Here is a 25579-nt window from a genome sequence, read left to right as displayed (position 1 = left end):
GTAGCCATCGCGTCGTGATGGTCCTGTCGCGCCGCGATGGATGCAGTTTTACTTCGATTAAAATTCGATCTTCTCTGATCATTTCCAGATGTTTTTCTCTATAAATAGGGTCGTATTTCCCCGTTTTCAATCATCAACAATCATCTTTCTATTCTCTCTAAAAGCTAGAAGCTTATTCTTTCTCCCTCTTTCTAAGCCTTACCTTTTCAAACGCCATTCGTCCATCATGAGATTTAGACACACCTATCCAAGCTCAAAGTTGCCTTCGCCATAAACGTGAAAGGTTGATAATTTCTAAGGGTTTGGTCCCAAATCTTATTTCAACTCTTTGATTAGATTTACTATTTAATATTTTTATTGAAGTTACTAACGTGTGTATTGTTTTGATAGAAAGAGATACGAGGCAACAAAGTGAGTAATTTCATTGCTATATATCTTTAGAAAGCATGCTTAGATTTTACTAATTCCTAGTATCATGTTAGGATGTCTTTATTAATTCCTAGTATCATGTTTAGGGTGTTAACTAATATTTCTAATATCATGTTTAGGTTGCTTCCTATTTCTTCTATCATGTTAGTATGATGTTATGACTAAAGCTTTGATCTTTATTGTTTAATGACATACTAGGATTTGTTATTAATCATGTTAGTACATGCATAGGATCTTGCTAATGTTATTATGCTTTGAGGAGAATATTACTGTTAGTATGATGATGTTTGTTGTATTAATATATTATAATGCTTTGTATTATTGTTATTGCTTGATTACGCCCTCTCTTGCAGGTTTAAAGGGAATCTGTACTTGAAATCATGCTTAATAAGATAATTAATAATTTTATTTAGGCTAATATGATTTTAATTCAAGTGATCTCCAATAATAGATTTTTTTGTGCATTGATAATCAACCAACATAGACTAAACAGGTTTAGGATTAATATATATTGATTGTATGTTAGTCAGAAAGCGCACATGAATATGAGAAGAATAAAGTAGAGGCCTATTTAGGGTAGGTTCAATCTCTTTTAGGTTGGATTTGTATCTTTATCTCTGAATATCCAGTCATGGTTCAGGACCACTATGGAGTTAGCGATCTCATGGATCGTGAAGGGGTGTAACCTTCACCCTGTCAACGGTTTACAAGTTCCTAAAACTTATTGGCGACTCTTTTGCTCTAGCTTCCTTCCCTTTGGACGCCACCATGCTTAAGTGTATGATCACAGTGGGGCTCAAGTGTGGGATGGTTGAATTATTCCTTACACACGTCATCCCATACGCAACCCCAAAACAACTCGTTTCTCTCTCTCAACCATGGGAGGATCTAAGTTCAAAGCAACGGGGTCAATTGACCCCACTTGTGTAACACCCCCTAATCTACCTCTATGGAAATACTAGTATAATATGTATATTTATACTGTTGAGTTAGGCTTAGGCGTATTATGGCCGCGTGATTACGCAAGGCTACTCAAAAGTATTTAACTCAATAACAAAACTTGCAGCGGAAAACTCAACTTTCTTTTATTAATGCTTATATAAATAGTAACATTGTTATGTGTACTCAAATAAAGAAAAAACCAACATTCCTAAACTAGGTGAAGCAAATCCCGGGACTCTCATATGCTCATTCATGACTCCACCTGAAAATAGTCAACACTGATTACCATTACGGTAAATAGGGCGAACCAAAACAAATAGGAAATACGGATTAGCAAAATATGCTAAGTACGATAAGTGCAAGATAATGTAAACTCAATTTATTTGCTAACATGCTTTTAAAACCAATTCCAATAATTTATCCAATAAATTCCAAACTCATGATTCAAAACCAATTCTAAATATTTTCTCAAAACGATTCCAATAACTCAATAATAATGATTAATAAAATCAATTATTTTCAAAAACTCAATCTCCTCTCTAACACATTGTTTGGATAGAGGGATTTGGGGGGAAAGGAAGAGAAGGGAAAGTGAGGGATGCAATTTCCTTCATTTGGGTAGTAAATTATGGAGGGGAAAGAAATGGAAGGAAAGGATTTGGGGGAAAAATATTTCAATAATTGCTTAACAATAAAATCTTTCCAAATTTGAAAAGATTTGGAAGGAAAATACATTATACAAAACAGATTTAAAAGAAAAATAAATTATACAAACTGATTTTTTATGAAAAGACAACTTTACCCTTTTTATTTTAAAAAAAAATCCAGAAATTTTCTCTCTCCTCAAATGGCTGGAATTCTACTTATGCATATTTCCACCAATTTTCTAACCCTAATTTCAATTTTCTATACCCAATTTCAATTTTTCCACAAATTTTCCACCAATTCACCATTGTTGTGGTTGTCAATTTCAATGGTTTCCAGTATTCGAGCAAACTTTTTCTCCACCTTTTTCGCTGGGCTCTTTGATTCCCATTCAATAATTGTTCCAAAATTTAATTTTTGCTTGAATTAAGGAATTGCGTAATTCGCCATGATTGAATTGAAGATGAAAAAATCATGTGTTGATCAAGGTAGATCATTAGGAAGAAGAAGAAAATCAAGGTTTTTTTGGTTTGATTGTGAATTGAAATTTGGATGTTGAACGGAACAAAGGAGCACGACGTTGCGGATGGTTGTTTTCCCTCCCACCCCTTTCTTTTCTCCTTTATCCAAAAAGGGAGCTGGATTTCTTCCTCCCTTCCTTCCCCTTCTCTTCTCTTCCCTCCCCTCCCTACCCCTTCCCTCCCCTTCCTTCCTAAATCGGTATCCAAATAAGCTGTAAGTGTGCACACCCCTCAAGCTAGTCTCCTATTATTTCAAGGCTATTCTTGAAGAAAGACTAGGTCATACAAAGTCCATAGTCTTCAATGAATCCGCATAGTGAGATTAATATAAACATCATGCTTGTATAGTTTTTATAAATAATTCAATAATTCTCATGAAATTTCTCTTTGAATAAAATCAACCATTATAATAGAATAACTCAAAAACTCCTTTTTATTTAATTCAAAATGCTTTCAAAATCAACCATACTTGAGAATTAAATCTCATATAAATAACTTTACAAAATCAATAACTTTTCCTTTGAAAAACCTTTTATTTAATTCATCAAACTTTTCAAATCAATTTCTTTATTCAAATATGATAAGTAATTCAAACCATTCAAAACATGATATGAAAATCAAACCTTCAAAAGTACATTTATTAAAACAAATATTAAAATCAATACCTCCAAACATAATTTATTTCATACATCATAATTCAAACCAATATTATTCAATCACCAATAAAATCATATAAAACATGTTATTCAAACCATTCACTTTCAAAGATATCTAGCCACCTAAACGTACCTTGATTCCGAATATCAATCAACACTTCGCACTTTCAAAGTTCAATCACGAATATACCTTGCAATTAACATAACCATAAGGTTATCACAACATCTTTGGACATAAACTCAAATCTAATGTGCATGGACTATAAAAATCTTTTTAAAAAATAATAATTTAATATAAAATTATAACTTTGAAATAGGTATTATATTTTAGAAAACTAACCATGAAGAAAATAAAGGAATAGGATTAAAGAGAATTGAATTTGCGTTGGAAAGAATAGGCAGAAATTGCAGAGGCCATAACTTGTTCAATATAAATTTGAATTGGGTGATTCTTGAGCCTAACCTCAAGGATTTTTTGAGAGGAACAATCTTCTGTGAAACATCAAAACCCCCAAAAACTGATCAGAAGTGCCCGAAAATTGGCTCCAAAGGTATATGGGCTGAATTTCTTTTAGAAAAGAGGAAAAGAAAGTAAGAAAAGGTTGAGGGAAAAGAAGGATAAGAGAGAAGAAGAGAATTGGGTTTTGGTGTAAACAATATGAGAGGTATGAGGGGGTATTTATAGGCTCATGAATGAAAGAATTATGGCAGGAGAATGTAGGAAGAATTATGGTAAACATAATTAAGGAAATTACTTGGAGAAGAGAGATAAAGAATTATGGAAAATTTAATATTAAGGTGACTAAGAATAATTAATTTAAGTAAAGTGTGTTGTCATGAAAAATAATATGGCAAAAGAGATTACTTGGGGAATAATCAAGAAAGATACAAGGTAGGAAAATAAGATGATTAAATATTTAGGAGATGGAAAAATAAAATTAAGGAAAATAAGAGATTTTAAGGTGATAATTAATTACCAAAATAAATCACCCAAAATCCAACCAAAGTGGCCGAAAATTTTGAGCTTCCATAGCTCCAAATTTTCGGACCATATTAGTAGTGTTTAGGAAATTATTTTGCTAGATTTTAGGCTTAAAAATAATTGTGTAAATAATATTTATTGTATAAAATAATTAATTAATATAATACCAATTACTCACTAAATAAAATAGGAAAATTTGGTTTTAATAATCCCAACTTTCGCCCATTTACTTTAAATAATCCCAACTTTGGATTATTATTGAGTAATCCCAACTTTAGGGGGTATTTGCTTTTATTGGTCTCAAGTGATCGGTAACCTGTTAAATAGTATTTTTTTTTTTTTTTTGGGAAATTCACAATGGTAAGACTAAACTTCTTACTTTCTCAATGGTAAAAACTTATTTTTTTAATTATCTTTGGTAAACCTCAATTTGTTGTGTTAAGCTAATGGTAACATTAATGACGTGATTAGGTTATACTCTAACCATGGTTAACGAATTTAAATTAATAAAAAAACACATGAAGTGCCAAAATTGCCCCCATTTAAATTCCTCCAACCACTTATGTCTAATCAAAATTGAAGTCTGGGTATTAAATCGTTCCATCTTCTTCAATTTCTGCAGTTGGAACATCAAAGAGAGAAAGTGAGGAATTCTTCAAGTTTATTGCTTTTCGAAAAAATTAGGGTTGGAAATTTCTGGGTTTTGGGTGTTTTGTGTGTAGTAATTTGTCTATTGTAAAGCGAACAATCGAAGGGGTTTTTTGGGGATTTTTTCTCGAAATTCTGGGAAATAATTGCGAGGAATTACGATTGTTTTGTGGGTGAAATTTCGTCGACGATTGTTTGTTTGTGAACAAAGTTCGATCTTTTGAAGCTTGACACCACTAATATTGCCAATTGAAGTCAGGTATGTTTCGAATTGTGCTTTACATTGTGCTGTGCTCTGTTTTTGGGTTTAATATGCAATGTTTGAATGTTTGATGGTGAATTACAGCATGTTGACAATCTTAATTGTTGGAGTTGATATTGTTACTAGTGTATGTCTTAGAATTGCATGATTTTGTTGTAAAAGTTGTTGGCTTTGTTGTTTGCTATGATATCTGTGTAGGGTATAATTCTTACCCAAGTAGTGATTAGTTCTTGTTTATTTATGTGGTTTTTGCAGAATGGATGAAAATATAGTGCTACAGTTTCATTATAGGGGTAAAGATGGGTCTGTCTTGGTTGATGATGCAGATAAGGTGAATTTGATAGACCTTGTTGTAGAGTAGTGGGAAAAAGCACAGGAAAACAATGTTGAAATACCCCCAAAATCCCACATTTAATTATGTGTATAAAATGAGATATGTGAAGCTTGAGAGTGATAGTGATTTGATGAATATGTTTGTGAACTTGCCTGACAAGAAAGAGATTTATATATGGGTTGGGGATGGTGTTAAGGACACTAAGGTTGTTGCAGTAGCTAGGTTACTTGTTAAGGGAAAGCAGCCAATTATTGAGACTGAAAATGCTAGTGCTAGGAAAAAACTTACCCCTGGGAAGAAGAAAGTGCCTGATTTGATTGAAGCTGAAGTGGTTTTTAAATTTGATAACCATGTTCAGGGGTTGGGTGTAAAACCTCTAGTTGAACCTGAGGTATTAACTTATGATCCAGCTGAAACTTGGCCTGAGATTGAACAAAGACTAGAAGAAGAGATGGAGATAGAGAGATTGAGAGGGACATGAAGGGGTAGAGGGAGAGGGTCTAGTAGAGGAAGGGCTAGAGGGAGAGGGTCTGGTAGAGGAAGAGGTGCTAATAGAGAGGGAGAAACTAGGACAAAAACTGGGACTGAGAGAGGGATAGAGACAGAAACTGGGACCGAGAGAGGGATTGAAATTGGGACAGAAATTGGGATTGAGAGAGGGATTGAAACTGGGAGAGGGAGAGGTTGAGGTAGAGGGAGAGGAGGAAGGAGAGGTATCGGAACAGAAACTGGGAGAGATAGGGAGAGGGAGAGGAAGGGGGAATGCACTAGAGAATTGGTTCAACATCTCCCCTACCCCATGGCAACCTCACCAAACTAACTAAGCTGAAACACAGGTCCCTGAGTACCAAGCCCCAACTGAAGTCATTATCCAAGACTCACAACCCCAACCATCAACTCAGACATTAATACCACCCTTGAAAAATATTGGAGAGTTTGGTATTGGAGTGTTAGGGAGACATGAGTCTTCTAACTCTTCTAGAGCTTCAGCATTTTTTCAAAGAAGACTGCCTAGGATCACTGCAAAAAGGAGAGGAATTGTGGTTAGCACTAGTACTAGTGGAGGGGAGAGTGATCTTAACAATGTGGGTGTTGGTGGGGATAACAGAACTAGATTTCTTAGGAGCACTGTTAGAAGGAGAGGCATTGTGATTAGCACTAGTACTAGTGGAGGGGAGAGTGATCTTAATAATGTGGGTGCTGATGGGGATAACAGTACTAGAGAAATGTCTATTAGTTTAGGAGAGGACACTGAGAATGCTAGTTTGGTATTGTTCAATGATGAAGATAATCAGGGTGATGAGGCAGATGACACATACAATCCAGATATGGGATCTGATGAGTACATGGAAGAGGAGACAGATGATGAAAGTTTGGAAGAAGAAGAGATATCTAAGAAAAAGGACAGTGTGCCTATGATTGAAGATTGTTATGATCCATTTGAGGATCCAGTGTTTGAGTGTGAGAATGAACAAGATAATTACCTCACTAAATTATACAACAATGGTGAAGTGTACAAAGATGAGGGTTTTGGGAAGATTGTGCTCAAGGAGTGGCAACTGTTCACTGACAAGCAACATCTCAGAGATGTTGTCAGAGATTATTGCATCCAGTGTGGGTTTGCTGTTATTGTGGACTATGCTAGCAACTTAAGGTATGGTGTTAGATGCTCAGATGTTCATTGTGGCTGGAGGTTGCATGCATCAGTTCTTGCAGATGGTACAACATGGGCCATTAAAAGCATTTAGCACACAGAACATACATGCCAAGGGCTTGAATCAAGGAATAACATGGTGAATGTTCGATGGGCTAAGAGAGTGTTATTAGATGAAATCATGGCCAATAATGATATCCTTGCCAAATCTCTTAATGATCTGTTATTTCAAAGATATGGAGTTCATATGGCTCAAAGCACCTTGTACAGGGTCAGAACACAAGCACTGATTGAAATTCATGGTGGCCATGATGTCTCCTACAAGGATTTGCCCATGTACTGTGATGTACTTAAAGAATTAAACCCAGGCTCTTTTTCTAACTGTGCCTGGACAAAACCAAGTCCTGAGAGGCCAATACAATTCAACAGCATTTTTATATAAGCTTGCTTAGATGGGTTGACAGCTGGATGTAGAAGCCTAATTGGTGTAGATGGGGCTCATCTTAAGGGTAATTATGGGGGAGTGTTACTCTCAGCAGTTGCTTTAGATGGAAATAATGAGATATTTCCAACTGCATGGGCAATAGTAGGAGCAGAAGACAGTGATAGCTGGAAATTTTTCATTTGGCATTTGAAGAATGCTCTAAAAGACTCTGGCAAGGGTGATGGATGGTGCATAATGTCTGATAGGCAAAAGGTATGGTTTTGTGATTGAATTTATAATCTTAGTTTGTCTTTTATTGCTTACTTATCTGACATTACTAATACTTGTTTATGTGATTGTTAAGGGTATTGATGTTGCCTTGACTGAGTTATGGCCAAAAGTGGGGAGAAGGTATTGTTGTAAGCATTTGGTGAAGAATTTCAAGGTGCAGTTTCCTGGTCTATTAATGTTCCAACTATTTTGGAAAGCAGTTGGGGCATACAACCCATTCACCTTCAGAAAAGCCATGGAAGCTATGAAAAAAGCCAATAGGCAAGCATTAGTGTGGCTGTCAGAGGTTGGAGCACAGTCAACTTGGTCAAAACATGCTTTCAACCCAGCTATAAAGTGTGATACAAACAAGTTTAACTTTGTGGAAAGCTTCAATTCCACTTTAGGGGCTGATAGGTACAAACTAGTATTGACTCTCCTTGAAGGTAATTGTTTGGTTAGAATGCTTTGTTTTTAAACAATGAAGTTCTAAGAGTATATATGCTAATAATGTTAACATTGTAGGGATTAGGAGGTTGACAATGGCCAGGATGGCTACAAGAAGGGAAGTTTGTAAGGGATGGGTGGATGATATCTGTCATAACATCATGAAAAGGATGCAAGTGATAAGCCATGAATCAAGGAGTTGTAAATGCCTATAATCTAGAGATGGTGAATATGAGATTTTGGATGGCAAGTCAGTTCTTCCTGTTAGCCTTAAGGAACTGACTTGTGCTTGTAATGCATGGCAACTTTCTATACTGCCCTACAAACATGCTATGAGGGCCATACTACATGCTAATGATGTCCCAAGAAAGTACATAAGTGAGTGGTACTCAGTTAGGAGGTATAAGCTCACTTATGGCAACTGTGTCAAGGCTGTACCTAATGTGGAACAATGGCCTGATAGTCAGTATCCAAAAATAGGCCCACCAGCTATGAAAAGTGGGATTGGAAGGCCAGCTAGAAACAGAAGAAGAGAAGAAGGTGAGAAAGCTAAATGCAAGAGATCTAGGACTGTTAGATGTGGTAAATGCCAACAGTTTTGTCATAACTCACAAACATGCCAAGGTGGCTTGACTGGGAAAGAGAAGGCTGCATTGGGTGGTAAATCACAATCTCAGGCCAAGAAGTAATAAAAAAGGCAGAAAAAAGGGGTTTCAGCCAGCTAACCAGATCCTACTATTGCTGCAAGTTCCTCAAAACCCATAAGGGTGTCTTTAAGAACTAAGAAGGCTAAAACAGGAGTGTCAGCATCACAACCTGTTTAATTTGACAGTAGTTTGGTTTTTTTTTTTGTACATGTATTAGATGATAGTTACTTGGTTTTTTTGGACATGTATTAACCTAGATAATTGCATTACATGTGCAATCAAGTGTTCATCTGGATGCAATGGTTATTTTGGACAAATTTGTGTGATATTTGAAGTATATGGTCTTTGAAGTATATTGGGGATATTTGCTTTCTTATTATGCCTTCTTTTTTTCTTTACCTATAATCAGATTTAAATTAGATTAAATTTGCTCCCACTTTATGATGCATATTCAACTAATTCCATTAACTAAAAAATAATTAAAAAAATGCATAAAAATTGCATTTTATTCATAGATAAAGGGGTACATTACTGATTAGAATTCCATTATCAAAACAACACCTTATACCCTAATCCTTCAAACTACATTACATTGCAACAACAAAAAATAGAATAAAATACATAATCAGAGCTACTGCCACAATTACTTTGATGAAATTAACCAATTCATCGAGCCTCCCAATAACAGCAAAAGTGCCACCTTGTTCAACCCCAAATTCAACAGCCCCCGGTCTAATTGTGTCCTCTTCCTTCAACCAAGCAAAGAAATCGCAACTTCTACACTTGAAGAAAAATCTTCGAGGATTCTTAGCAGTCTCTGAAATCTTCACAGCAACGATTTTGGGGGGAACACACTTACACCGAACAAGCTTCACCCAACCTATCCTATCTTCCATGGTGACTGGCTTTAAAGAGGAGGAAGAAACGCGAATTTGACATGCTCATTCAATTGGGGATTGCGAGAATTTCACAAAGAATTTGAGATTGAAAAAATTAGGGTTCATATAAAGGGGAAAATTGGGGGAAACGATTTAAGAGGGAAATGGGAATTAAGGTTAAATTAGTCATTAAGTGTATAGTTAACCATGGTCAGAGTATAAATTGCCTAATCACGTCATTAATGTTACCATAGCTTAACATAACAAATTGAGGTTTACCAAAGATAATGAAAAAATTAAGTGTTTACCATTGAGAAAAGTAAGAAGTTTAGTCTTACCATTGAGAATTTCCCTTGTTTTTTTTTTTTTTGGTTTGATAGCCACGTGTTAGAATTTGATTGATCACATATATTTTTTTTAAGCAAAAAAAAAAAAAAAAAAAAAAAAAAAAAAAAAAAAACTAGCAAGCCACCTCTGACGTGGCTGCCCTATCCACGAACTAACCCTCCTCGCCTAACCCACCACTGGAATGACCCGAAAACCGCCGAAAAGGGATGGGATGGGATTGGGTTTCGAGGCTTGGGAAGGGGATGAGATAGGGTTTCTAGGCTAGAGAAAGGGATTTCGAGGATGGGGAAGAGGTGGAGGAAGGAGATGGTTGATTTCGTGGTGGTTGGGGGCGATTTCAAGGGTGGTGGTGGCGGTTTCGGAAGTGGGTTGAGGATGAGAAGTTTATGGTAGTAGATGAATCTTTACGCTCGGTTTTGGTAACCAAGGGGTTGGGGTTAGGGTTGGGGTTGACTATGGTGAGGGTGGTTATTATGTGGGAGAGATGGTAATCTTTGCATCTAAGATGACTAAAATACCCTTGTAAAAGTTGAGTTGTGTGACAACTTCAGATGCTGCTGCTGCTGCGGTGGCGGCAGCGACGACTGTGCTTGTTGTGCGTTTTAGTGGTGAAGAGGGCTGTGACGAAAGCATGCATGACCAATGCGAGAGTGGTCGAGGAGGAAGACACAGTCATCGCTGCCGCCACCGCAGCAGCAGCAGCATCTGAAGTCGTCACACGACTCAACTTTTAGTGGTGAAGAGGGCCGCGACGAAAGCAGGCATGACCGGTGCGAGAGCGGTCGAGGAGGGAGATAACTTTCTTGAACTTATTAACAACAAGATCAGCAACAACCTTGTAATCTGAATCATCTTGATTTTGATTCTGATCCGATGTGGTGGAATCTTCTTGCCTTTGCTGGTGCTGCTATTGTTGGTGCTCGTGTTGAAGATCGAGGGGGTTGGCTGTCGGGTTGGGTGAGGATGGATGTTGACGTGAATGAACTTTTTTTTTAAAGTTTTTTTTTTTAATTTTATAAGTTTTTCTTTTTTCTTTTAAATTTTTTTATTTTCCGACCAATCACATGTTACCACGTGCCCTAGATAACCTGTTATATCAGGTTGAAAACCGGTTGGGATTAATAAAAACGAATATCCCCTAAAGTTGGGATTATTCAATAATAATCCAAAGTTGGGATTATTTAAAGTAAATGAATGAAAGTTGGGATAATTAAAACCAATTTTTCCAATAAAATAACTAAGAAAATAAGATTTTCTATACATAGAAAATCCGAAAATCATAGTCATTAAATTAGGAATTTTCGGCCATCTTAAATAAATAATAAAATATAATTTTATTTAATTAAAATATCCGATATATATATATATATAAATAATTTGGTTTTTAAAATAAAATAAAAGGATAAGAAATCATATCCAAAATCTAAAAATAATAATTAAGTTTCAAAAATACTTTTGGCGATAAAATTCAAATATCATTTTGGCTCCAAAAGTCAAATAGTAATTTAAATTACTAAAATACCCTTTTAAGGAAATAATAATTAATTAATTAGAAAAATACGTATCAAAAAACGGGGTATTACAACTTGTCTTTAACTAAAAATTACATGAGTTAATTATGTAAGATATAATATTTACGCAGTTACACATAATTGGTTATTTTATATTTTCATGTAATTTGTTAATGCATAAATAATTTTAATATTATTTTAATATTTCATATTTTAATAACTAATTTTACTTCAACAATAATACCGATGGATTACACAAGCTTGAATTAGATATATATAATATTATATAAATATATTAGATTACTGTATTAATTGTATAAACATAGAAAACATTTATCTACACCGAAGTAATCATTAATAAAACAAAATTGTGCTCATAATTATTTTCATAACAAAATTCATAGTTGTTTCTCACTGAATTATATTTGTTTTGTAAGTCATTAGAAAAATGCATTAAATGTTTTTTAAAATGATTCATATAATTAAATTTATTTTATTTGAATGAATTTAATTTTTATAATTTGAACCCACTTTAAAAAAGGTGCTAGATTCGCCACTACTCTCAACCCACCTAATTTTGGTTAATATGGATGTTGTGCAAAATCAATTAGCCAATCTAAGCCTAGTTGACATTGGTTTGGGCCGTGATTATTCTGATGAAGTGAAAGAAATTAGCCCTAACAAAATGATAGTCAAGATTAGGGGATTGCTAGGCCACTGTCTTCAAAATTATGGTGTTCAGCTGCCCTACACCACAAAGGAAAGTGGTGGAGTTGTGTTTCTCTAATAAACTAAAATATTTGCATATGTCAAATCCATCACATCTACTATTACACATCGAAAGTGTCGGCCGCCTCGTTATTCAGCTCGATATCTTATTAGAAACCTTAAAGGCTCGTGTAGGGAATATTTCAAGTATCCTACGCCTGAACCCCACTGTGATTATACACTTAAGTATGGTGGCGTCCAAAGGGAAGGAAGTTAGAGTAGAAGAGTCGCCAACAAGTTTTAGGAACTTGTAAACCGTCCACAGGGTGAAGGTTACACCCCTTCACGATCCATGAAATCGCTAACTCTATAGCGGTCCTGAACCATGACTAGATATTCGGGATGAAAATACAAATCCAACCTAAAAGAGATTGAACCTGCCCTAAAAAAACCTCTACTTTATTCTTCTCATATTCTTGTGCACTTTCTGACTAACATACAATCATTAGGTTAACCCTAAACCTGTTTATCTATGTTGGTTGAATATTAATGCACAAACAAAACTTTTATTGGCGATCACTTGAATTATAATCATATTAGCCTAAATAAAATTATTAATTATCTTATTAAGCGTGATTACAAGTACAAATTCCCTTTAAACCTGCAAGAGAGGGCGTGATCAAGAAACAACAATATTATATATCAAGCAACATAATAACAACAATCATCATCATCATAACAATCTCAATCTCAAAGCATAATAATAGCAAGATCTTAGGCATGATACTAACAAGATTAATAACACATCCTAACATGTTACTAAACAATAAAAATCAAAGTTTTATCCCTAACATGATACTAACATGATAGAAGAGATAGGAAGCAACCTAAACATGATACTAGAAAGCAATAAAAACATCCTAACATGATACTAGAAATCATAAAGACATCCTAACATGATACTAGGAATTAAAATAATCTAAGCATGCTTTCTATATCAAAAGAATAATTAAGCAATTAAATTACTCACTTCGATGCCTCGTATCTCTTTCTAATAACAAAATACACACGTTAGTAAATTCAAGGAAAATATCAAACAGTAAATCTAATCTAAGAATTGAAATAAGATTTGGGACCAAACCCTCAGAAATTATCAACCTTTCACATCGAGGGCGAAGGCAACTTCGAACTTCGCTAGGTGTGTCTAGAACTTGTGAATGAGGTATGATGTATTTTGAAAAGGGCTAGGCTTAGAAAAAGAATAGAGAGAGAAGAGAAATGATGTTGATGATCAAGCTTGTTGATGATTGAAAATGGGGAAATACGACCCTATTTATAGAGAAAATAGTCCGAAAACGATAGAAAAGAGTTAGAATTTGAATCGGAATAAAATTGGTTCTGTCGCAGAGCTGTCGCGCGCGACATAGTCTGTCGCAAAACGACAAAAACCCCGCGGCGCGACATAGCTGTCGTTTCGCGCTGAGACAATTTTTTACGGATTTTGTTTTTATCATATCTTTTGATCCAGAAGTTGAAGTAAGTCATATAATATGTCGTTGGATAGCTCTTGAAGTCTACTTTCCAAGACAATTAGAATCAGATTAAAATATGTTTTAGATAAAAAAATATGGCCGAAATAGTGGAAGGGCGTCAGTTTTGGATAGAGTTTCGTAAATCTTTCATATCTTTTTCGTTATAGCTCGAAATTAATATTATAATATATCATTAGAAAGAGAATTTCAAGATCTATCCCAACATATAAGATTTGGATAAATATTATGAAGCACAAAAATAATATCTGATCATCTTTGATTTCGCACAGGACAAGGTCTCTCAAAAAGAGGAGTTTTATTCAATTTCAAATTCTTTGATCTTATCTTTTCAAAAAGGATAATTAAGATCTTTTAGAAATTAATAGAAGCTTCTAATTAATCCTAATTAGTTTAGGAATGGGATTAAACCTTTAGACCCTCCACATGATCATTGGGTCGTAGGTAAAATCCGGTTTAAGCCCAGTTTAGTATTTTGACCATAACTTCCTCATTATTCATCGGAATTGGGCTTATAATATATCGTTGGAAAGCTCTTTTCAAACCCCATCCAACTATACAATTATTGGACCCATATCATGGACCAAACTAAATTAGACTGGACATTTTTTCATAAACAAGGTACGAAAATGAATATTTTCGAAAACAGAAAGAAGTATTTTTATTAAAAATAACCGCATCACTAGACTTTTCACACTTTCACTTCATTCGACAATCAATGACATGAAAGATATTCATCACTAGGTTTGGTTTTTGGGAGACACAATTAGGTGTCTACAGCTCGGTTACTCGGAGACCACATGCTTCCTAGATCTATGAGGGATGTCTACTACCAATTTAACAGTGAAAATGACCAATTCAATCTTACTATTTGCATGCGCAAACTAGTTAAAAGGGTCGATGAATTGACCTGCTATTTCTCTTGCACTCGCTCTTCCTTGAGTGTTACTACCGAATCCGGCAACTTGGGGTTCATCAGGCATGTAATTGTGGTAAGAATTTCTCTTACCTAGATCAAGAGGTTAGGGAAGATGCTAGCATCCTTGATCAGATTCATACTATTAATCTTTCAAACATCGTTCGAGTCGAACCACAAGCTGATGTTTCCCCTGATTTTATTTTGGTTGTTGAAAAATTGGCGGTATTTCAAAATTTAATATCTGCCGGATTCCACCGCTCATACCCCTGCATTATTGTCACCGGCGGTGGAGAGCCGTCGATCGAATGTCGGCTATTTCTAAGGTTACTGGTTGATACTCTCACAGTTCCTGCTCTGTTTTTAGGCGACTGCCACCCGTATGGGTACGAGATTTTTCGAACCTTCAAGTATGGGTCGATCAATTTCGCCCATATGTCGAGGAATTTAGTAACCCCGTCCCTGCAATTCCTTGGACTGTCCTGTAATGATATAGCTCTGCTTTGCGAGGAAACGATGATGCTAATGACTGGAAGAGATGTTAAGAAGGCACATAATCTCCTCTGCGAAGCGTGGGTTGGTTTTGAGCCTTAAATCAAACGCTCGCTGTCACTTAATCTTAAGAAAAGTAGGGAAGCTGATATTGAATCGATGATAGCTATGGGCTTTGGATATGTAGCAAGAGATTACCTACCTAGGAAAATTGAGGAGGTAAATATGCTTATACTAACACTAATTAATACGCATAGTAGATAGGCTATTTTTATGATTGACTCTATTTAATTGCACCCTGTTATGTTGTGGTGAATAATGTCTTGGTTAAATGATTGGAATTTTGAGTATCTTCTTACATTGGATATTTGAAATATTGACTTCTTAATTAGGTGTAATTTATGTTAATATATAATATAATTTGGCTAAGACTAGGTTGTTTAATGTTTATTTTATAATACTGGTTAACTCTAGAAAAGTGATTGACGTAGGACCAAGTGCCCATTCTAGTGAAGAAAGTAATTCCAATGAGTCTGAAGTAGGGAGAGACATTGTTCTTTTGCCTGATTAAGGTGATTCTGAGTTTGAGCTTGAAGATAAAACATGAGTTCTGTTTTATTCTTTGTCTTCTGCTGTGTGTGCAATTAGGAAGTTGGATTAAGTGTGTAATTGCGTGATATATTAGTATTGTGTTGGAATTTCTTTTGAGTAATTGGGGATTTAATATCATAAAATAGCTTTTGAATGTTAGTGCATACTACCTTAGGACTAAAGATTGGTCCATTTTTCTGTTGCCTTGGCTTGTATACCTATGTTTGACACGAAAGTGTACAACTTGGCAACTTGGCTATTTTGTGAAAAAATTACAATGATTTTGGCCCAAGAGAATGACGGCCTTCATGACCCAATTCCCGAGAAAGCTGCAAAACGGCGCAACCCATCAAATCTAGGTCAGAGTGATTTAAAAGAGGGCACATTTTTCAACGACCCTATAAATAGGGAGATTTCTCCCATTTTTGGGGCACGTTCATTTATTACAAACACTGAATCCTCTCATATCAGAAAAAACACCTTATCTCGAAATCCGTGAAGATCTCATTTTACCTTTTCCGCACCTTTTTACTTTCTCTGTACACGTTCTAACTTGATTGTCGGAGGCGGAACTCCAACCACCTGGAGTCTCCTTTGTTTTGCAGGTACAGACAACAGGACTCCAGTCTTGGTGACGTAACTCTCCCGAGGGACACTGAAAACCCCGAAACTGTAGTTATGCATATACATTTTTTTTTTATTTATGAACATATTTTACAATTTGTTATTTTTGTTGTGTTAGAATTATGTTCACTTATATAATGATAAATAATCATTTATATATATACATACATACATACATGTGTGTGTGTGTGTGTTTTTAATATATTTTTTGTTGATCAAATGTATTTTTGTAATTTAACATTTTTATTTTGTTTTTGTTCATTTATAACATCGTTCATTTGTATGTTATGCAGTGGAAAAAACTGATGATTGCTTTTGAAGAAGCAAGTCAGGCTAAGTCAGTGGGGAAATAGTTTAAATTTGAAGCAAAAGCTTATGAAATGTATAATTTATATGTATTTAAGAAAAGGATTTTGAATTAGAGTTGGGAAGAGTAAGAGACGAAAAAATTATTCAATATAGATGAAAAGATTTGTTTGTTCTAATGAGGGTAATAAAAATTGTTTATTGATGCTTAAACAATTTTTTTCAGGAATCATTAGTCGTTAATCGTACATATGTGTTACTATTTATGAATACATATTTATCTATATTAAAAATGAATATGTATCATGATAAAAATGAACAAATTGATTTTTATTAAGTAATGAACAAAATGTCACATGTAAAAATTATTTAAAGATGATGAGAGCTTAATTGCGATTTCTTTTCCAATCTGCTGAAGATTTAAAATTGACAATTATTTTAAAATGGCAATGCTCAATCACAAATTTAAGTTATTATGAACATTTATTATTAGCTTTTTGTTAATGAACAAATTGCATTTTTGGTATGACCATTGTATATATAATAGGCACTAGCTAGATCACTAGATATTTATTTTGAAGGATTTGGTTATATAGTATGTAGTGCTCAAGGAAAAAGAAAAGGAAATTTTGTCAAGAAATACTAATTAAAGTGCGTGTTTTGAAAACAAGTACCTATTAATTTATTTTTTTTAAAGAACTACCACAAAGTTGTAAAAAGTTTAAGTAGCACTACCACTCTAATAATTCCAACTTGAATATTCGGCATGTAGGTTCCACTTTTTACCTTTACTTCATAAAATAACCATCTAAATTGACTAAATTACCCTTCATAAAGGTAAAAAGTGGTAAAAATTGAAACCCAAATGCCGGAGATTCTAGCCAAAATTGTTATAGTGGTAGTGCTATTTAAACTTTTTACAACTTTGTGATAGTTCTTTTATAAAAAAAAAAAAATGAATAAATAAAATAAAAAAATAAATAAAATAAAAAATTAATAGATAGTTGTTTTCAAAACTCGTGCTTTAATTGGTAGTTGTTGACAAAATTTCCAAAAGAAAAAGTATTGTTTCCTTCTTAATAAAATCAAAGGTAAGTGAATTTGTATCACATCAAAAATTGAAATATTGAATATCAAAATATAGAATATAACTCCACACATAAAATCAAAGCTTCTTGATCCATATTCGAAAAATTCAAGCTTGTGGATGTTATTGTTTCATGTTGTTTGGCGACTCCATGCCTTCTTGATTTCCCTTTTTCTATCTTCTTCAGTTTTTTCTTGCTATTGCATTATATCTACGATTTATTTATTACCTAATAGATAAAATTTATAAGCTATTGGATTTAAACAAGAATTAGTATTAAAATGAACCAATTTTCATGTGTAAAATGAACACGGATGAGTATGACAATCAACATGATGATGATTAAAGTTATTCAATATAAAAATGATCATCTATTATTATATAAATGAACATATATTATATTGCAAATGAACATGAAAGATATTAATCGTCGAACATGAAATATATACGTGAATAAACTTTTGAAGCTATCAATATGCATGTGATTGATCATTCATCCATATGAGAAAAGACGACTATTGGTATTCAAAACTGAAATCAATATCTATTATTTACTATTTACATTTCAAAATCTAGAATATTTTAATAATATAAGAGCACGTCACAAACTCATATATCTCAATTGCAATTGTAAGAATCACTTCCATGACAAGAACAAGAAATCACACTCTTATTGAAATTCCTTATTAAATCTGTGGCAAATATTTGAAAAAGATACAAAAATATTTTTATCATATATCTAAATTCTAATAACTGTATCTTAATATGTATATGATCATATACTATTATGTGATTGAACATCTACCAATATAAAAATGAACATTTATCAAAAGAATTTTCCACTTCAAAATATAAAAAAGAACGAATATTAATATGTGAATGATCGTGTACTAATATATAAAATGGACATTAATTATATTAATAATGTATTAACATGTGAATAACATCACACTAATTTATAAATGAACATTTACCAAATTGAAAATGAATTCATAAGTAGAAATTTCAACTACGAACTGAATTTACAAATCTATATTCATACGAAATAGATTAAATTATCCAAAATATTGCGACAATTATACTCTGTTTTTAATTTTTTTTTATTTTTAATTTTTTTTTGTTTTTTTTTGTATCCAATAATTTTATAAACTAATAACACACCACAAATTCACTTTTTTTTTTATTTAATTTTTTTTACAAAAATAAGTAAAGTTACATCATCATATTTACGTTGTTACATTAGCTTGATGTTTCTTTTATTTTCATGAAAACACAATTGCAAGAAAAACCAGTAAAAAAAACTAGGATATTATGCTTTTTTTTCATTTCAAAAATCAACAAAAAAACACTTATAATTTTGATTTTCGACTATGTTTTGGTAATTTTTCCAGCGATTGAGCAAATTTTTCTCTTGTATTAGACATTATGCTTGATTATTGTAGAGAATTGTAACATTTTACTGAAATTTATTTACAAATATAGAAGATTTTGATGAGAGAAAAAATGGGGAGATAAAATAAAAAGGATGAAGAGAGAGAATTTAAAAATGGTGGTTCATTTTTTTTTTTTTTTTTTGATTTAGTATGTGGGGTATAGATTGTTACTATAGCAAGTGGGTAATGTATGGGAAGTGAGGAGTTAGTGGGAGTAAAGCTAAACGACATCGTTTTATATGGGGGTGTAGGTAGAAGACCCTACTCTAGGGTGCATGGCATATACTTAGCTGCATGCTTGTGCAGCTAGAATGGTTGCAACAACATTTAAATGCAGCTCAAAGCAGCCCACTTAACATTCTTCCAAATTTAGTTCAACGTTTTTTGCGAGTAACTACTTTCCTTTTTTAAATTTTTTGTTTCCTTCTTCCATATTCTCTCTCCTCTTTTCTTTCTTATAATACTTTAGATCCAAATTATCATTAGAATTTCAATAAAAATTTTCATTATCACTTTCTTCTCCTCTGTTTTTTCTCCTTAGTTTTTCACTTTCTATCTCCTTAGGGATTTTTTATTTTTTTTTATTGATTTTCCTCCTTTTTTTTTTTCACTTTTTTGACTAACTTATATGAATTGATTTTCATTTGATTTTTGGTTATGTTCGATTCATTTGATCTATGTGTGAATTTCAATTTCTTATGTGGTATCTTTGTGATTAATTAGGTTATTTACGATTTTCTTATTTCTAACGAATTGATTTTTATCTGATTTGCTGTATTTTTTTTTTATCAATGAACATAATCATGCAAAATATGAACATATGCATAGGTTCCCTTAAATGTGAACATTAGCTTTTCAGAAAGTGAACATAGGCATAAAAATATATGAACATATGCATATTAGAAAGTGAACATAATAATTCAATATATGAACGTAAGCATTGGTTTCCTTAAAGTGAATAAAAGCATTTAAAAGGTGAACATATACATAAAAAATATAAACATATGCATTTAAGAAAGAGAACATATGCATAAACAGACTTAATGAGAATATTTCATGAACAACACATATTTACATCATGAATTTTGAAATTATTATTATGAATATAAGACATTTAATTATGAACATAAAAATTGAAGAAATAAAAAATAATATGATTATGAAACATATGCATTATAAGTATTAAAAATATGTACATATTCAAAAAAAAAAAAAGTACGAATATATAAATTCCAGAAAAAGAACATAATCGTGCAAAATATGAACATATTCATAGGTTCTCTTAAATGTGAACATTAGCTTTTCATAGAGTGAACATAGCCATAAAAAATATGAACATATGCATTTTAGAAGTGAACATAATCATTCAAAATATGAACATAAACATTGGTTTCCTAATATGATTATGAAACAAAAAAGTCGAACAAAGTATCGAAAAATTCGGACAAAAATTAGAGAAAATTTACCTTTTTTTTAAGGACAATCTTTTTGATTTTGCATCTCTTCTCGTGTATCCATCGTTGATTTTTTCAGTTTTTAGTGAAGTAAAATCATGTAGAGGAGAAAGAATAATGTTTGGAGAGAGAAAATCAGAGAATTTAATTGTAGAATTTATTTTTGAAAAATTAATGAGAAGTAACGGGGGTTTTTTTTTTTAAAAAAAATAAATAAATTGAAAACCAAAATATGGATTTGGAGTGGGTCGCGTTTGGGAAGTGAAGGTTTGGAAGGGTCGCGTTTTCGTTTTGGGGCATTTGGACGTGTTTAGTAACTGGGCTGCTTCTTTTATTGGGTTGGTGTTGCATGTATCCTAGTTGCATAAGGACGCATGTATCCTAGTTGCAAATAGGTGCACCACGCCTATACTTAGGGGTGAAAGTTCGGTATTCGGTTTGGATTTTGGCCTAAATCGAATCCAAACCGAATTAATTCGGTTTTGAAATTTCCAAACCGAATTCATATTCAATCCAATCCAATCCAATCCAAACCGATTTAATTCAGTTTTGGAAATTGAATCCAATCCAAACTGAAATTTTACTGGGCCTATCATTTGGGCCTGATTTTTGAAATTATTGTTTTGGGCCTGATTTTTGGAACAAAAGTAACAACCTAAATTAAAAGGCTAAACATCTTAAGTCCTTACAATTTCTGAAGTCCATAGAGTCTTCACCACAAATATTGACCCAATTTTGCAATTAGCATAATAAAAGCCTAAATTACAGATTTACATCCATAAAAAATTAAAGTCCTAAAATACAATAAAAGCAACACATAGCAGCATTGAAAATAACCCAACAATTCAACACTTCAGTTGTTTAGCAGCAAAGAGCAGCAAGACATCATTAATCGATCTCTATCTCCGAATCCATTTTCACGAACATTTTGCTGACAATTTTGATTCAAAGAAAAAAAAATATATTAATAAGAATTTCAGCATTTGTATATCAAAAGAAAGTCATAGAGCCTAAATACAACTTAAACCCAGAAACTAAATCATTCCATGAAACTTTAATACTAACACAGCAACAATGCAAAAAAGTAGAATAACATCAATACATAAAATGCAAAGACTAAACAAATCAAGACACTTAACACTACTTGCAAAACAGCAGCAGAACAACAACATCACAACATATCAAAGTATCAAACTAAAACATAGAAACTAAAAGATCAAAGATCAGTAGATCGCGCAAAAAAATGCCAAAAATTAACACGCAAAAATTGCCAAAAATAACAGAATAAAAACAATTAAACTTGCAAAATCTGAGAAAAAACGTTTAAACCCATTACACCCCACGATTTTTCTTCAACAATAAAAATTATACAACAGATAAAAATTATTCAACAATAAAAATTAAAAACACATTAAAATGACCGAAAAATCGAAGAGTCTTACCTTCTAGAAGGAAGACGATGGCCGGTGAAGTTGGAGCGGAGGAGAGGTGGTCAGTGATTAGGGGATGAGCGCCTGAGCGATGGTCGCAAGGGAAGTGAGAAAGGGAGCGAAAACACAAGCGGCGGTGGTGAGAAACCGTGATTGAGGGGGTGATGGAGGTGGTGACCGTGATTGAGGCCTGAGGGAGGTGGTGAGGGAGGAAAGGGGAAAATTTGGAGAACTAGGGTTGCTGCTTGAAAGTCAGATCTCAATCTCAGAAAATATGAAAGAGGCATTTAGGGTTTTGGTTTATATTTCCTCCGTTTTCTTTTACTTGCAACACAGCCTTGTGACACGTGTTTTGAGCTCTCGTTTATGTAATGTAAATGGACAAATTTTTCATTATAATTTTTACAAATGATACTTAACTATATTCTAATTTTCGTGTAAAAATTATATTGATAAAATCGCTCGTTTACCCTCACTAATCATCTCCTAAAACTGTGTGCTTAAAAGGTGTGTTGCAAGTAAAAGAAAACGGAGGAAGTATATGGCTGGGATTCTTTGGGCTTATAAACTTCGGTTTGGATTTTGATTTTCGGTTTTTGGGAGCCGGTTTTGATTTTTTGGAACCGATCCAAACCGAAAACCAAAAAAAACGAACTAAATCTCTAATTCGGTTTGGATTGGATCAATTTTCGGTTTTTGACCTTATTACTTTCACCCCTACCTATACTTTTAAACATTTAGTAAAAAAATCATAATGAACATAATACCAATCGGAGGGTGCAAGGCTCAACAACTAAAACATAATGGACATAAACACACCATCACCAGCCCGATAAATTTACAAAACCAAGCCCGTGAAACACCTCAACCCAAACCCACTCAATCAAAACCCTAGCTACAAATTCTCACCCTAAATATAAAACCCACACTTTCCTTCATTCCGGCCTCCCCACTTCCATCAAATTCTCTCTCCTCCCAAAAACCAGAGCCCCCCTCTTCCCCAAAAAACCTCCATCATCCGCCATGGGAGAGCAGCTACAACTCCGCGGCACCATGCGTGCTCACACCGACATGGTCACCGCCATCGCAACCCCAATCGACAACAGCGACATGATTGTCACTGCTTCAAGGGACAAATCCATCATCCTCTGGAAAATCACTAAGGAAGACAAGGTCTATGGTGTTCCTAGTCGCCGTCTTACTGGACATTCTCACTTTGTTGAGGATGTTGTTCTTTCTTCTGATGGTCAGTTCGCTCTTTCTGGCAGTTGGGATGGTGAGCTTCGTCTTTGGGACCTTGCTGCTGGTACCACTGCTCGTCGCTTTGTTGGTCACACCAAGGATGTGCTTTCCGTCGCTTTCTCGATTGATAATCGTCAGATTGTTTCGGCTTCTAGGGATCGTACCATCAAGCTTTGGAACACTCTTGGTATGCTATTTTCTCTCTCCTCATTTTCATTTATTTCGCAGATTTTTTCTTCATTTTGTCGAATTTTGGTATTTTATATTTGAAATTTGTTTTGGAATATATTGTTCAAGTTATCGAGTTTTGCTCTTAGAATATTGTGACAGTTTTATTATCATCTTTTGCTGTATTATGCTTTAGAAATATGTCTTATTGTTGTAATTTGTGTTTGGTTAGTATTAATTATATGGTTTGCAATGAAAGAGACTGTATTTTATTGTATGCGATTTGGTTTGGCTAACTTAAATTGCTTCCGCAATGTAAATCAGGCAAATTTATCGGAAATGTATCTGGGTTAGGTTAGGTTTATGCATTGTTTCTTTTAAAGTATTGTTGAAGTTTGATGTTTTGTTCAGTGATTTATACAATGTGAATATTAGATAGAGTGGACTCGAAATCGATATTTGTTCAGGAGTTTCATTGTTTGGTGTGGAAATGTAGATTGATATATTATTGAACCTTGCTTGTGTATTGTTTTGTGGTGTTTATAGTAGTCCAGTTACACAGTTTAAGGTTTTGACTATTGTTTCAAGTTTTTGGGATCAATCAAATTATTCCGATTATTGCGTTATTGTGTATGTACATATCGTTTTTCACAGTTTGTTTGGAAGAGCAATGGTCGGTATTTGTTTATGTGGTTTGCTAAGTTTATATTGCTCTGTTTTGAAATTGCCTAATGAATTGTGGCGATGTTAAATAACTATGTAGGTGAGTGCAAGTACACTATCCAAGATGGTGATGGTCACTCAGACTGGGTTAGCTGTGTGAGGTTCAGCCCTAATACTTTGCAGCCAACCATTGTCTCATCCTCATGGGATAAGACCGTCAAGATTTGGAATTTGACCAACTGCAAGTTGAGGGCAACCTTGGCTGGTCACAGTGGTTATGTGAACACTGTTGCTGTATCCCCTGATGGTTCCTTGTGCGCTAGTGGTGGCAAAGACAGTACCATTTTGTTGTGGGATTTGGCCGAGGGCAAGAGGCTATACTCTCTTGATGCTGGTACTATTATCCATGCCCTTTGCTTTAGCCCTAACAGGTATTGGCTCTGTGCTGCTACTGAGGGTGGTATTAAGATTTGGGATTTGGAGAGCAAGAGTATTGTTGAGGACTTGAAGGTTGACCTTAAGACCGAAGCCGAACATGATGTCGAGGGTGCAGGCACCACTGCATCTAAGAAGAAGGTAAGTCATGTCATCTGCTTTGTTTTTAAAGGTTGTTTAGAAGTAATTTGTTTCTGTTTTGTGCTTTAGCTACTGTTGGGCATATTACTACATGGTGACCTTTGCTCTTTGTCGCAACGGTTTAGCTTTATTAACCTTTTCTTTTCCGTTCTTAATTGTGGTACTATATGGGAGTTTATGCAATCTTATATATAGAAGCTTTAACATAAGCTAACTCATTTTTGTTTTTCTAGGTTATTTACTGCACTAGTTTGAGCTGGAGCGCCGATGGCCAAACACTGTTCAGTGGATACACAGATGGTGTTATTAGAGTTTACGGAATCGCCCGTTACTAGAATGTAGGCTTCTGTGTGGCAATTGGCATGGACATTTTTCGAATGTAGTTTCTTCTATAATCTAGGGTACTCTCTGCGGGTCTTGTTTTCAGATTTTTGATACATGTGTTTATGGCATTTTAAGGCCTTTTTTGATTGTCATTCCTAAGTAAGAGGTTGATATTTAAACTTAAATCATGCTATTTACTTTCATATCTGATTTTGGATGTTACAGCAGTTTGAATTTCAACTCGTCACTTGCTTAAATTTGCTTGACCAGTGATTATTAAAACTGTGCCTGATAAAATGCCTTGTACGATTTTTATACTCAAAAGTGCATGATTAGTCCCGTAAATGAAGTTTAGGTAAAAAGCTTATGGCATGTTTTGTTCAATGAGGAAAAAGGTTTGTTGGATAGTTTGATTTG

The 25579-nt window shown here is 33.9% G+C and overlaps 2 protein-coding genes and 1 long non-coding RNA gene across 3 annotated transcripts; 2 read left to right on the top strand and 1 right to left on the bottom strand.

Moving 5' to 3' along the window:
• Positions 1 to 7209: 7209 nt before the first annotated feature.
• Positions 7210 to 8903, top strand: LOC145566495 (uncharacterized). The gene is made up of 4 exons (XM_081625899.1): positions 7210 to 7456; positions 7538 to 7770; positions 7862 to 8184; positions 8435 to 8903. Exons 1-4 carry the CDS (start codon positions 7210 to 7212, stop codon positions 8901 to 8903), a joined length of 1272 nt encoding a protein of 423 aa, XP_081482025.1.
• A 12516-nt stretch (positions 8904 to 21419) lies between these two features.
• On the bottom strand, positions 21420 to 22447 carry LOC145568770 (uncharacterized). Its single transcript, XR_014095940.1, has 2 exons — positions 22202 to 22447; positions 21420 to 21690 (listed from the first exon to the last, which is right to left on the bottom strand). It is a non-coding gene; the product is annotated as an uncharacterized LOC145568770 (long non-coding RNA).
• A 680-nt stretch (positions 22448 to 23127) lies between these two features.
• On the top strand, positions 23128 to 25365 carry LOC145567508 (small ribosomal subunit protein RACK1-like). Its single transcript, XM_081626807.1, has 3 exons — positions 23128 to 23618; positions 24363 to 24838; positions 25072 to 25365. The coding sequence occupies exons 1-3, from the start codon at positions 23213 to 23215 to the stop codon at positions 25171 to 25173; spliced, it is 984 nt and encodes a 327-aa protein (XP_081482933.1). The 5' UTR covers positions 23128 to 23212; the 3' UTR covers positions 25174 to 25365.
• Positions 25366 to 25579: the final 214 nt, after the last annotated feature.

This window comes from Chenopodium album, chromosome 11 (genome assembly GCF_948465745.1).
Source record: "Chenopodium album chromosome 11, dcCheAlbu1.1, whole genome shotgun sequence".
Lineage (NCBI taxonomy): Eukaryota > Viridiplantae > Streptophyta > Magnoliopsida > Caryophyllales > Amaranthaceae > Chenopodium > Chenopodium album.
Note: the sequence above shows the minus strand (reverse complement) of the source record. Positions and strands in the feature narration are given on the sequence as shown.

Coding starts and splice junctions, on each gene's coding strand:
- LOC145566495 (XM_081625899.1), top strand. CDS start 7,210: ATGGTGAATGTTCGATGGGCTAAGAGAGTGTTATTAGATGAAATCATG. Junction 7,771..7,861: donor TAATGTCTGATAGGCAAAAG/GTATGGTTTTGT, acceptor GTGATTGTTAAG/GGTATTGATGTTGCCTTGAC. Junction 8,185..8,434: donor TCCACTTTAGGGGCTGATAG/GTACAAACTAGT, acceptor CCTATAATCTAG/AGATGGTGAATATGAGATTT.
- LOC145567508 (XM_081626807.1), top strand. CDS start 23,213: ATGGGAGAGCAGCTACAACTCCGCGGCACCATGCGTGCTCACACCGAC. Junction 23,619..24,362: donor CAAGCTTTGGAACACTCTTG/GTATGCTATTTT, acceptor ATAACTATGTAG/GTGAGTGCAAGTACACTATC. Junction 24,839..25,071: donor CCACTGCATCTAAGAAGAAG/GTAAGTCATGTC, acceptor TTGTTTTTCTAG/GTTATTTACTGCACTAGTTT.